General features: G+C 41.4%; 1 protein-coding gene across 3 annotated transcripts in view; it reads right to left on the reverse strand.

Annotated features, from left to right (window-relative positions):
* Positions 1-14,285, reverse strand: part of lrba (LPS-responsive vesicle trafficking, beach and anchor containing) — a 171,081-nt gene extending 156,796 nt beyond the window's left edge. For 2 of the 3 annotated variants that reach the window (XM_084005725.1, XM_084005724.1), the window contains exon 1: positions 13,379-14,285. In XM_084005725.1, the coding sequence (XP_083861851.1) occupies positions 13,379-13,567 (189 nt within the window). In that variant the 5' untranslated portion in view covers positions 13,568-14,285. The remainder of the gene's footprint in view (positions 1-13,378) is intronic. The other variant, XM_084005726.1, reaches the window with a different exon arrangement.
* Positions 14,286-14,519: the final 234 nt, after the last annotated feature.

Genomic DNA, 14,519 nt, shown 5'->3' on the forward strand with positions numbered 1-14,519 from the left:
GATTTCATTTTTTTTTTTTTTTTTTGTAAATTCTGCCGGTTGCATTCATGCATAAAAAAAATCAGTGTGGGGTTCTTGCTGAACAAAACAGAGCTTATTTTCTGCAATAATCCAAAATGCAAATGGCAAAATGCCATTGGCCTTTTGACGGAGGAACCAGTGAGATGCCAACTTCCCGAGACTGGCCTACAAATACGTCATCCCTGCAGCCCTCAATAACACAACACATGGATTGCAACCACTTTGTCCGTCTTGTTATACAGCTTGTTCCTGTTGTTGAAAACAGTCGTCTAACATCAAACCGACATCCAGCCTGGTGGATGAGCCAGCCGCTCTACATCCGTCAAAGTAGGAGTACAAGGTAAAGTGGTGACAATTATGCACGCGGTGACCATGGAATACACTGGTTTAATAATCACAGCTAGACCGTTTTTTAAAAACCTGACTCATTTCATATACAACATGTTTTTCCAAATACACTTCATGAATACTTGACACCATGGGGGCACCAAATAATCTTTTCGTGTTGGAAGATAACACTGAGAAGTAAATTCTTGTTAAACTATGTTGGAGCTCTTATTGTTAGATGAATTTGAAGATTCATCTGAAACTGTTGAGTACATTTTCTCTCGTCTGCTTCCATTACAATGCGAGGCCGACGATGACGGAGAGGAGAGGTACAGTAGGTGGAGAGAGATATTTTAAAAGCCGGACCACCTAAGAATATCTTCTGAGGGGCAACCTTCCAAGCTTTTGTTTTAAAAACAATGACAGTCATTTTTACACTACATTAAACATGATAATGCCCAGGCAGTAGTCTAATCAAGACACCGTTTCCGTTTGGATTTATCCACAACATGCAGAAAACAGGATACAACTAACCTGCATAAACCTGTTTTTAAGATTATATTAAATAGAATTATTTCATGCAATCACATTATTTATGTTAAATTATGCCATCTGCACAGTTTGATGGGAGAGACTAATATCCACAACAATAAAAAGGAAAGCCGCTACCATACTTAGGATCCACCATACATTTCAACCATTCATTATGCTACCATCCCCCAAAATAGAACTTCCTCATAAACTGGACTAAATTCTCCTTCACAGTCCACTGCACTGCCCTAACCAGGAGGGGGGATGTGTAATCTTTAACAACAGTTTGTCACATATTAGTCCATCAACACACACACACACATAGATAAAGTACATGCACTTGGATGACTTCTTGAACTAAAGCAAGAAGCTGTGTTTTGACTATTTTCAAGGCATAGCGAAGCATTACGCCAGGAGGTGAAAAGCAGACCTCTTTAAGATTTGTACTATCTGGCAATTTGGCTTCTGTTGTCAACATACGGAAAAGGCTGGTCAGGAAATGGTCCTCATTAGACATCAGAGTCCAGGGTTCAGGGAAATCTTTTCCAAAGCAACTTTCCCTAAAGTAGTCTGCTTCTGGAATGAGAGCAAGACTCAAACATGATCTAGTGACTACACGGCTTTCTACGTGAAAATTACGTGATCTCTGTCTGGAATAAGATGCCCAGTGTTAACAAAATCCATGCTGAAGAATGTTTTTTCTCTGTTAATGTGAGGCGATTGCCAGAGAGCAGACATGGAAAGAAGTGATTTGACAAACAGAGAATCTCACTGTTTGACACAGCAACACCTATAATTTTAGTTTGCATAGTGGCAGTAAATAGGAAGATTGGCTCTGGTGGAACATGTTAAAAATAGCAGCTGGATCAGGGAGCTGAAGAAGGAAAGAGATAAACATCCAGCCTGCCCTCGTGCATGGAGGAGTGAAGTGAGAATATCAACGTGGACCCCACCCTTAAGCAGTCATTTCGATCTAAAGGGTACTACCCTGTAAAGTTTTCAGTTGAAACAACCATTTTTCTTCACATTCAACAATTTGTACCAAATGTACTCTCAAGGTTTTCCTGAAACTAATACGATGCTTCTCCAGCAGTATTTGGAGTAAACAATTCCCTCCAATTTTCCCCAGACAGTGTTGTGGAAGGGAAGTAATAAAAAAAGAGTTAACTTTGTAGTGAAAAGACCTTTCATGTATAAATCAAGCCAATGTTAGCCATTAGACTACGCTTGTAGGACGATATAATGCCCCAGAAATAATAATAACAATAAAATAATTATAACTGTAATTGTAAGACTTTTTAGGACCATGTTAGACCAAATGCAACCATTGTTTAGGCCATTATCTACTTAAGAGATGTGTCAAGAGACCAGTTGTGACAGAATCTGGGCAGCTTAGCACCTCAGTTAAACAATTTCCTGGAGGAAACCCTGAATGGGGAACCAGGAAACCGTCTGCAGCATAATTCATCACATTGTTTCTCCTCCATTCCTGTGGTTTGTACACAACTTTGTCACAGCAGCTTCCTCAATCTATTTCCATAAAGTCTCAAAGTTCTCAAAAGCTACTGAATACAGCGCTGCGTGCAGCGAAGGCTAGTTTAAAACCAGTCAATCATTGGGCCATTTAGGGCGGCATCGACTAATTAATTAAATGATTAAAATGTATTGTTAAAAAAAATGTCATCACATTTAATAATTGATTAGTTCAGTCAATGTTATGATGCAGGCACGCGCTGTGGGAATGTGTCCGTGGGCAGTAAGCCAGCCAGTACCACGCCTGGTGTAGCACACATGATGAATTACAGGAAATTAAGCCGCTCCTTCATCTCCGGAGTAGAAATGTTAAAAGTGGTGAGGTGGAGACCAAGGATACAATGGAAAATAATACGTACAATAACATGTTCTGATTTTAAAACTTGTGATGGACTGACCGATCCAATGTGAACCCTGCCTACGCCCCTATCAGAGATACACTGGAATGTAAATGTTATCGTTACGGAGCATGCATGCATGGCAACGCGATTTTCATGCTATATTGAAATGAAATGAATACAGTTGCAGCATACAGGGTAAGACAAACATAGTGCACCAAAACCAGAAAAGGATAAGTGATCTGTGGGCCTAAAACATGAAGAAAATATAGAGAGAACTTGGGGACAAAAAGCCATGTTTTTGGAGGTTTCAGATAAGGAGACAGTTGCCTCTGGGACTCTAAAACTTCCTGTTGAACCTTGATGACTTGGGCATAATTCAATGAAACATCCATGATGTAAACTGCCAAATTGATAACCCCAGTGATGTTCCAGCATGAGCACACGCGACCTTTTAACATTTACTTTGCGAGGCTTGTGACCAGGTGCTCCCTGTCTGATGGGCCTGTAGCTCTATGATGGCGTTGCCTGATGTTGCCACGGTCTGACTGTTTATGGGCTACCGCATCATTCTTTTGACATCTCAAAAAGTACTTCTGGATTTATGTTTGCAACGTAAAAGTCCCCAACATTTGCTGGTTTCATCATCTAAAATGCGAGGATTTTTATGTACGTTACAAAACAGTTGGGGTCTAACGAACGACAACAACATTTGTCAGATCAAGTATCCTGAAAATGTTTCAGTGCAACATAAAATATCCAGTATCCAAACTCAACAAACAGCTACTCCCTCCGCTACATGTTACTCATAGATCACACAGTAAATAAGCTATCTATCCATCTATGCCTGTGGCCTACAACGCTGTTCATAATGGTTCCGCCGGATTCAAATTAATAGATGTTATGATAGAAGTACAGCTTCCATAAAAGGTTTATCATAATGCGTTCCCTTCTGCTATGTTTCAATTTAACAACATGCTTCCAATACAAAGTGTTAACCATGGTGCATTAGTTCCACAAAACCGCACTAATCCCATCAAGAGTGCACGACGACACACGTGCATTTTATGGTCATCGCTCACCTTCGCCACTACATTCAACTCCCTAAGGGTCGTGGACATTGCTGCATGTTCCAATCACAGGTAATGATCAGGAGACAGTAAACCTGATTTATCAGTTGTTTTATTTACTGTTTGTGGCTCAACAGCCTTATAAATACCAGAAATACTGCCTCATCTGTGGCTCCCGCAGGTGATTTAATAGCTGGGTGTGGATTGCATCAACTCATACCCAAGTTCATTAATTTAAGCTATGCACACTCCTCCACAACCTTTCCTCCTCCTCCTCATCATCACTCTCCTGCTGCAGAACCTGGTGCTTGGAATGCAAACAAACCAAAAGACAAACTTTCACAGGGGGCCAAACAGTGGTGCAAACTTATGTGCGACTATTAGAGAAATTACCTCCACTGAGCAAGTTTACCTCATTTGAACTAGCCAGACCTCACCCAATATTAAGTATAAGTTCTGTCTGGAAGAATAAAACATTAACTTGTGTTTACTCACAACACTCTTGATGGATATCTGGAAAACCAGAGTGTGTCATGCTGAATTTTTTGTAATTTGTAATGTCACGGACAATGTCATGGACTGGTGTGCGGTCTGAATGGATAGTTTGCTGTCCTGGAAAAGTTGCAGTGTCATTAAAACAGTTTTGCCAGTGGAAGAAAATGTCGTCATTCACAGTTTATGACAAAGATGTAACGCTACACGTATCACTGCAATCAATTGCAATGTATGTCTTAATGCTAGCTGAGCAAACAAAAGCAGGATTCTTGATTTAGCAACTCAATGTTTTCAACATTTAATGAAATTGGAAGTGTGCCAGCTAAGCTTTGCGGTTTACTCAAGGCAAAAAGAAGAAGCAAACAATGCCACTTTGAACTCAATTCCTGTTTTAGTGGCTGAGATTGCAGCAATACTATGGCACTTAGGAAGTGAGGAACTTCCTTTTGTGGTCTGAGAGCCATCGAGCAAAATTGGCAGGCGGTAGTTATGGCTGCAATGCACAGATCCCTAAGAAAGTTTAACTGTACTTGAAGACTTAAAGTGATGGTTCGGAGTAAAATGCACCCTAGGTAATTTCCACCATGCCATCCAGCCAAATACCCCCTCAGAAGCATTTTTAGCGATGGTCAACATTGGTCAAGATAGGGCTATCAGCCGTATCTTGAATCATGTAAAGTTTGGTAACATTCCATGCATTATTAGTGGGGTAATTTACGAGATATACAAGATGTACCATCGCACCAGTACTAAGCCATTCGGTGTTACATTCGATTGTGCGGTGGTTATTTATGGACTGCATCTCTTATGTGTGGTCTTTGCTCTCTACAGGTTGCATGCCAGACCTTGGCAACAGATTGCTGATGCAGGGAGCGTGAAAGCAGGTCAAGGGTAGAGGAAACATCTAGGGGTTGGCAGTCACGTTCAGCCAGGTTATTTTTCCAGCTTTGGACAACCAACACAAACTGTGCAGTGGAGATACAGGCCTCTAATGTTATGCATGTTTCCGCATTATTTTAGGTTTCTTAGATTAATAAAATAGACGTGTATTTCTGGGTTTGTACAGCAGCCTTGACTAGATCCACAGCCCTGTAATGTTATGCATGTTTCAGCATTATTTTAGGTTTCTTAGATTAAATAAAATAGACGTGTATTTCTGGGTTTGTACAGCAGCCTTGACTAGATCCACAGCCCTGTAATTTACCTAGACCTTTAGACATAGAGGCGACGGGGATCAAACATTAGCTTGGTCAACGAATTAGTTGTGCAGGTAAGCTATTGTTTCTTCTGTTATCTATGCATTTATGTTATTAAGCCTAATTCAGCACCATGCATTGTCCATAGTACATAGCAAGGTACAATAGTAATTTTGTCAAATTAATGTTTACATTGCGATATCTCCATTTGGTACAGAGCCAGATTATATAAGCCATCAATCTTTGCCATTTAGACACACACCTGATTTTCCAGTCCGGGCAGAAGTTTGGATTGTTGTGCCACCTGGACAGAGATACACCTTAAACATGAACCTTACCTCAACAGAACCCGGCTGAACTCGGCAGCCCTATCACACACGCATGGCTAAGTAATAAATAAGCATGGAGATATTTTGATAAACTAAATTACAAAACACCTAAGGGATAGGGGGGGAAGCAGACGATCTCTTAAGGCGAGTAGAATGGTGCAGTCTAATTCATGGCTATGAAAGGACTTCAGAATATGCCACAGGCTGCAACTACAACATTTCCTTAAAAGCATGGAGCAAAACAGCCTAAATGGTCGCTATTGCTTTATGCCAAATATCCTTGCCGGGCCAAAGGGAGCTACGAACTTAATGGTGACTGCGTGTAAGCTGTCACAATGATGAGGGGTCTGTATCATCAGAGTTTGTAGCACTGCTAAAAAGGTCAATGGGAACAAAATTATTGTGTGCAAATGAGTTGCAAATTACAGCAATTACATTTGCTAAAATCATAATTTATTTGAATAAAGGTTACAGGAGTCAAGAGAGGTTGGACATCAAACCCTACACTGAAAGAAAGTATTGTATAATAACTTACGACACTTAATTCAAAACCATTACGGCAATATGATGTCATATCATTGGAAATAATATAATAATAAGCATAACTCTTGGGCCGTGCTGCATCATGCAGAAGACCGTGTGACATTTGCCAGATTCCCAATTCTATCACAGTGAGCCTTCAACAGCCTTTTCTTCACAAGAGACGTCCAAACGATGTATATCTTCATGTAATATTTACAGGTGTGTTTAATCATCAAATGTATGCATAATTAATCTGCCTAAAACCAAGGGGGGGAAAAGGTAGAAGACAGCGATACAGAAAGCAGAGAGGAAAAATGTTTTGGGATTAAGGCACGGTGCATTAAACCTGTTACAAGCTCCTATGATCACTAACAATTATATTGTGTTTTCCTTTGAGAGATCTCCCCCACGGGAACCGAGGTGAGCCAACACCTAAAGGCTTTAACATAACATCTCCAACAAAAAGGAGCAGCGTTTCATATTATGTTTTAATATTCACACCTTATCTAACATCCAACACTGGAACCTTGCTGGCAGGCAAGCAGTATTTGCATATCATTACACCCCCTACTGTGAGGAGAAGATAGGGGACTGGGAGGTTAACGCTGCTCCCCTTTAAGCCAAAAGCTCTGCTGTAGTGTTCCAACGTGTCACTTTAACCACTATGTTAGCACATTAGGGTGGCAGAAGTTACAGTGCTGGCAAGGCGGGTGCATAAGTGTAACCAGTAGGCATTAGTCAAACACGTGTGCATGCTTCAAAATATCTTGCCTAAAAACAGGCAGCATCAGATGGAGAGAAAATATTTGAGACTGGTTAATTACTTAAAGCTCAACAATTTAACAAATGTTTGAAAAGCAAACTTGAAGTTGCATGCTTTGAATAGAGAAGGGAGTCTGCTGTTTGCAGAGAGAGTGTGCACTCAAGAAGTACGGCTTCATTGTTTGACTGAAAGAAAAAAATACAATACAACATTTTCTCGTTTTCTAAAGGTTTGCTCTCTCAGAATATTTATTTCCACTGCTTTAAAACCAACCTTGTAAGTAAAGAACAGACAAGATTTCTATGTCTATCGTGACTTCTCTCTCCCAGAACGTAACACCTGACTTTGGAAAGCATCGTGTCGAGTAGAAAATGTATTACGTTTCCATGTTGCCACACAAAGCAATTAGTCTAAAAGTGAGCGCACCGAAATCACACAAATTCATAATTAGAAGCAGGCTCATTGGGCTGAAACATACATACCGGTATACAATTAAACTAATTGATTATTGTGCCGTCTCACAATGCTGTGACAGCTTGCGCACAATAACCCTAACCCTCCAACAACATCGTCAAGGTCTCATTGCAATTAGGAGGGAAAGACAAAACAACAATTAAAATCAAATTGCCATGTGGAGCAAGTTTTCAAGTTATGCGTTGTTCAAGACATTTCAGGGCCCCTTAGTTGACACATCTTTCAAACATCGCTGGATCCCGAGGCCATCTGCTTGTTTGTCAGCACACAGCAGATGAGGACGCATGATGGGGTATATTATCTGATCTGCTTGGGGGCTAAATAATGACAAACTATGCTGGTAAGCAGAAAACGGACATTCAGCCGCAGCTAAACTGCATGCTGGCTTGTCAAACCTGTGTGACAAGCATCCAGTTGGTTTTACTGCTGCAACTGTAAACATGTATTGTAATTAAATGCCCTTTTAAAACAAGACTCAGTTTCTACCCACAAGCCATTAGGCTGCTGAATGACCGTCGCACATAAAACTCTGTGAACTGTATATTTGCACCATGTTCATTCATCTATTTATATCCATATCTTCATATTTGCACTATATTCATATCTTCTCTGAGCCTATACAAAAGTGCTGCTCAACTGCACAGTTCTTTTGTACATATTTTTACACATTTATACCTTCAGTTTTTGGTATATATTTACATGTTTTTCTATCATATTTTCTATTTGAGGTCATCGTGTGAAGGGAAAATGCAAAATAAGAATGTCATTGCTCAGTGTGAACTGTGTTTTTACCGTGTGTGCGTGTCAAACTAGCATTGAAGATAATATTAGGAAATAAAGCAAATCGGGCACTTAAGACTATACACAGTGATGCTTATTTAGACAACAGCCCCCCAAGTGCTTTCAGCGACAGTGGAGACAGTGGAGGGAAAGGTGTGACCGTGGAATTGGGCTGATGCGACAGATAACAGAGAGAAGCAGATAGGGTTTCATTCATGTGTCAGATTAGAGGGCTCTTTGTTACTGCCAGAGGGCAAAGCATGCCTGGAGAGAGGACAAGGATCGCCCTCGCTCCCCTACCACTTGTGTTATTGTGTGCCACTGAAGGGATAGTTTGTGCGTTTGTTGCATTCCTGTCGACATCATATGCACATACTTGTAGGCAGGGAATTAAAAAGAAGCTGCCATGTTGTTCCTCTCATAACTCCAGTTATTGTGCTGGTTATTGATTTTAATTCCTTCTTTCCACGTAGGGATTTAACAGGAAAATATTTGCATCGTTAAAAACCTTGGCACATGCAACTAAAACCATCTCTGGGGGTTAATGAGTGCATTATATTTAATAATTACTTTTACTATACTGTATTTCCCTATTTAACTGCTGAGTTATTCCAGCAAAAAATAGCTTCTGCTGATCTGCTGATACCAAAAGTAAAGCGAGAGAAATCAATTTCACGATCCTTAAAACCTGATACATTATAAATTCAGAGCAAAGCTGCTTTGCATGATTCTCCCCTGCAGTGGTGTGTAAGAAAAGGTACTCAGTGGGCTATTTTAAGAAACACTGGGAAGATGTAGTTTGGAACAATTAATTTCACTTATGACAGCCAACATCTCAAAGGAGGATCCTCTGTGTCAACATCAGTAAAACGGATGATGAAGAGGGCAACAACACACCCATCAAGCAGATACTGTGCATATCCAACCAAAGAATGACAACTTTAAATATTTCTCAACAAATACAATAAACCAGTTATAAGACGTTCAGAAAACCTGAAATTCAGAACAAAGCAAGGCGTCTACTTTTCCTGTAGTTGCCACTTCCGAAGGGAACTAAATACAGGCTCATAGCATGAAATATTTACAGACGTGACACGTAGCAGGACCATCCAGATATAGCTACAGCCTAATTTGGGGGATTTTCATTGTTGATTGATTATTGTATTGACTAGTTGTTTGGTCTCCAAAAATGGTGAAGAAATGTCAATGTCAAAGCCCAAGATGACGTCATCAAATATCTCACTTTGACCATGACTTAAAAGATAATCATTTTACCGTCACAGAGAGGTGAAGAAATCAGACAAATATTAATTTATCAGTGAATTATTTCATTTGTGTTACTCAAACCAATTAATTGATTAGATGGCGATTAATTTAATAGCAGAAAACTAATTGATTCATCTTTGCAAATTGCACTTAAACTGGCAAAAAACAATCGGTGGTTCAAGAAATGAGAACATAGAAAAAAAAAAAATTTAAAACATGAACTTGTCCTTAAAAAAATGATGCCAGGCCTGAAACTAAAGGGCTCTGTGAATGACTGTTACGTAGTTAATCATCATCAGAGTGTTGAAATCCAAAGAGTCCTGGAACAGAACAAAATCTCTTTGTTACGGCCTTTCAGCATCGCACATTAATAGAAACAAATAATGAGATGAATGCAACCATGTGCATAGATAGATTCGGTTTCCCAGCCAACTATAGGACCCTGACTTCAGGTAAAGCCAAAGTTACATTCCACACAGAGTCTCCCATCTCCTGTGTCACCGAACAAAAGAGCCATGAGCGCCAAAGTTTTACATTCGTCAATGGTTTACAGAGAAGCTACTGTGTGAAAGCTAGAATTATAATCTTAAAGATATCTTTTGTTTTCCTTTTGAAAGGGGTCGGCCAATATTATAACAGTCATCTCCAATGCTTAATAAAAGTGCACGAGTTTAACCATTCTATAGTTATAGACTCATCAGAAGGGCCCTAATGCTCTAATCTTTGCGTTCCCTTTTGTTTCCGTGTTAATGTTTTAACGTTGATTCTGCCACTTAACACAGAAGCTGGTGCTGGGAGCGCTCATCATGCATCATCTTTGTCTCATCCATTAGTATCCAACGTAAGGAGATGTTATTTTAGCATGTATTAAATAAGGAAACTGTCTTTGCATGAACATGCACTTTCAATGCGCCTGCTAGCTAAACCCGCCGTAGTGTTAAAAGAAAATGACAACAGGAGATAGATGCATCAGACAGCTGCAAACAACACAAGTGAGAAACCAACAACCCACTCAGCAGCTCTCTGCAGCTTTCAGCATATTGTTTTGGTTAGCCAAATGAAGAGACCAAAACAATGCTGCTTCCTGTAAAACTGTGGGTACTTGCAGCACAGGAGCTCACACCAAGTGACTGTATGTTGCTACCTGCCTTTAAAAAGATCAAGTAAACTATAGTGAGTCAAGGCAGCAAGCAACAGGTCTCCAATGGCTTCTCTGGGCTGCTCATCACTACTTTAGTGCGGTTCAAGAAGCGTACTGTATAATCAGTTTGTGTGAACTTGGCAGCTGTAATCTGCTGCCCACAATGCCACTGGTTTTATCTGACACGGTTTTGATTTTTGGGTGGCCACAAACTGAACAGTCAGACAGGAAGCTAGGTCTTTGATTGAGTGTAGAATATGCTTATTGCTGATTGGCTTAACAGGGTGAAAGGCTTTTTATTACCAAACTGTGCAGCCCTATGTTAAACTTGTGTAAAAAAAATGTTTCCATTAAGTATTTTTGCTGAAAAACCCTGTGTGGATGGACTTACTTTACATTCTGCACAGCAAAAATGGCAAGCTTACTGGGAGAGGTGTAAACCTGCCATTTATTTTAATCAGCCAGCAGGGGAGGAGGGGGGTCTAGATACATCTCGAGGTGGTACTACTGCGCTTATGCTTGGTTTCAAATGCATGAAAAAATAAATTAAATGAAGAAAAAAAAGGTTTCCGTGCACTAGCTCAACTTTTGATATTGTCAACTTAGACAGTTAACCATGACAAGGCAGAATATGAAAGACTAGTGAATGTGTGGCTTTTGGTTCAGGATATTAAACCACACAGAAACACACCTACTGTAGAAAACTAAAGATATGAGGCAAAAACAGGCAAGGCCGCGTAATAACCTTCCTCTTCTGTTCAAAACACAAGCCCATGTGTGTCGCAAGTTATCACAACCACCGTTTTAGGTCACACTAGCATATTTTAAGATATACCCACCTGGGGAAACTGTGTTGCATTCGAGCAAATACAGTGGAGGATTCGTGCATTGGGAAGGCTGCAAATGAGATACTGCTAAAGGGGGAGACTCTGGCCTCTGTGGTAAATCACATTATCACCCAATTGAAGGAGCCGAGGATGTGAGAGGGTATGAGAGCCAGAGTGTGGAGGGTGGTGAGCGTAATGAAATGCACGGTGCCATCGCTCAAAGCACTAAAATGACACAGACCATGCTAAACATGGAGTCCCAAGGGCACAGCCAGAGCGTCACACTGATATTTCTGTCAAAAACATATACCTGGCTGTCTCTTCGCCTCAAGAAAATACAAAAAGAAAAAGAAAAAAACAGTAATTAGCAATCTCTCTTTAGAGTTTGTTACCTCCTTGTGACATTAATCAGATTTTCTGCTTCATACATCACGGCAGTCACGTTTGTCTGACTCCGATTATGAAAATATCAAACTTGGGGAGGGGGAATTGTGACCAAGGTCGCAAGAAATTAGTGAAATCCCTGGCCCTTATTTTCAAAATATGCATCCTCTCATTCATTGGTATGCAATGAGCAAAACATTTTGCACCGAGACTCTTCCGAGGAACCGTGTCACTGCGAAACAGCTCAATGCTACAGCTGAGGCGCTTAGTTGATAATCAATTCAATATTTGCTGGTTCCAGCATCTCAAATGTGAGGATTTACTGCTGCGCCGGGAACATTTTTGGAAATTGATTTTTAAACGAAAACCCAATATATTTCCATTTGCATCGCAGGCTTGGCAAGAAGAAATGTATCTAGTAGCTATAGTTACCATCTACAAATACTTTTGATCTGTGTATTGGGGTTTTTTGTTGTTTTTTAAGTCTTTAAGCGAGGAGAAGTGTACTCATTACCTCGCTATGGGGGTTGGTGTTGGAGCAAAACTTGACTACAGACATGGAGGATGAGCCTCCCTTTTTCTAAAAGGACTCTATTGTGTTGCCACAGTGACAAAGCAGTTCTGCAGGTTCCACTTCGACATCGTTCCCCTTTTCCCGAACGCCCAGGCAGCCAAACTACATTTGAGCATTCTCTAAACTTCCTTGTTACCGGCAGGTTCATTCATTCTCAGACAGGTGCTGCACGGTTTATAACTCAGGCGGCAAAAAGGGGCTATCAGTGCTGCAGACAAAGGTGGAAAAGGACTTTAGGGCGGCCAACAGGTAGTAGGCAGTAAAGGCACACACACACACTGCCTGACCTGGATATGTCACGTACACACACACATAAAAATGCCAGCTGACTACTTCAACAGCCATGATCATTCTCCTGACATAGCAACCTCTCTTATGTAATTAAAGCTCTTTGTGTGAATCTAATAATTACATGCTATATATACACACACAGACCCAATTAGAGCATGATTCTTATTTTAAAGCAAATGAGATGACAAGCTTGTAACGAGAAACTGTAACCAGCTAAATGCTGCAGGCGAAGCTATTTCAGATGCAATAAATAAAGAATAGTTCACATGATAATAATGAAAGTAATCTCTCATAAGACTCATGGAAGTTTCTCAATGTGTGTTGCTCACAAGTCACAGTAAAACCACTGGTTCTAAAGTATTCTATCATTTTGGATTGCAACGTTATGCAGACGAGGATGATGTCAGACTTTGTTTGTTTTTCTTTGCAAAACGTTGAGATGTCACCGTCAGTGCTGCGGTGTGTGACAGCGTGCTATTCTAAAGGCCTGTCCTGAGCTCTCAGTAATCAGCTTACCAGGTTGAACACCGTCTCCACGATGTCTCGGTTGGAAACTTCCCCAACTCCCACCAGGCCGGCGAGCACGGCGAATTTCATCTTGATCCCCCGGATGGGCACCGCGGGGTTCAGCGCCATGGCGCCCGGTCTCCCATCCTCTCCATCCCCCGGCTGCGCAGCGCCGCCCGCGGTCTCCTCGCTAGCCATTTAGCCTCTCTCAACAAAAAAAGAAAAAAAGAAAAAAAAGGAAAGAAGGACAGGTGGTGATTCACAGGTAAGGCACCTGTTCACCTCCAGTTGGTGACAGTGCCGCCGACGTCGGGGGAAGAAATAAAAGAGGGCTCTTATCTCCCCTTCGGCTGAGTTGTTGACAGTCTGCAGGCACACAAACCCAACGTTTTCCTCCCCATCCAAAGCTGTTTAGCGGAAAAAATAAATTAAATAAAAAAAGACGCAAATGTTAGCCGTTGACACCGCGGGACGAGATATATGGTCGCCGCTTCACTCCACCGTGAACTATTCCTCTCTTTTCCCCCCCTGGTCCGTAACTTGATCCCGGTCGGGTTCTGGATTAACGCCGTTAAAAGCTGCAGGTAACAAGGGGGGGGTGGGGGCGCAGTCCCGTTTACCTGCCTCTCCTCCGCTCGGTCGTAATGGCAGTCGAGGTGACTTTAAAGCCGCACAGTGAGTGGAAGTTGCTATTGTCACCGAGACACTTGACAGGTACCGCGAAAGGCAAAAAAAAAACTCACAAAACTGTGTAGGGGGGGAGAGGAAAAGGGGGGAGAGGTAAGTCCGTCCAGCAGCTTCCGAACGACGGGCGTCCGCTCGGTTCCTCCCGGGTAAAACTCCCGAGACTTGCTTCAAATGTCAGCGTTAACCCAGCTGCGCTGCATTCTCTTCCTGATTTACCCCGGTAGCTTCAGCTCGTCAGCGCCATGACAGTGGTAGCTCGTGAATGAGTGGCGCATGCGCGGTGGGCGGCGGTCTATTCAGCTCGTTGGCAGGTGTGTGTGTGAGTGTGAGTGTGAGTGTGCGCCGCTCAGGTGGCTTTTTCCAGCAGGACACGCTGGGATTCAGTTCTTCCTATTCATTTAGAGCGATTTACTCGGGTTCAATGTGGATATACTTTACTTTATACTTCTACTCCAATGCATTT

Source organism: Eutrigla gurnardus (genome assembly GCF_963514095.1).
Source record: "Eutrigla gurnardus genome assembly, chromosome: 3".
Lineage (NCBI taxonomy): Eukaryota > Metazoa > Chordata > Actinopteri > Perciformes > Triglidae > Eutrigla > Eutrigla gurnardus.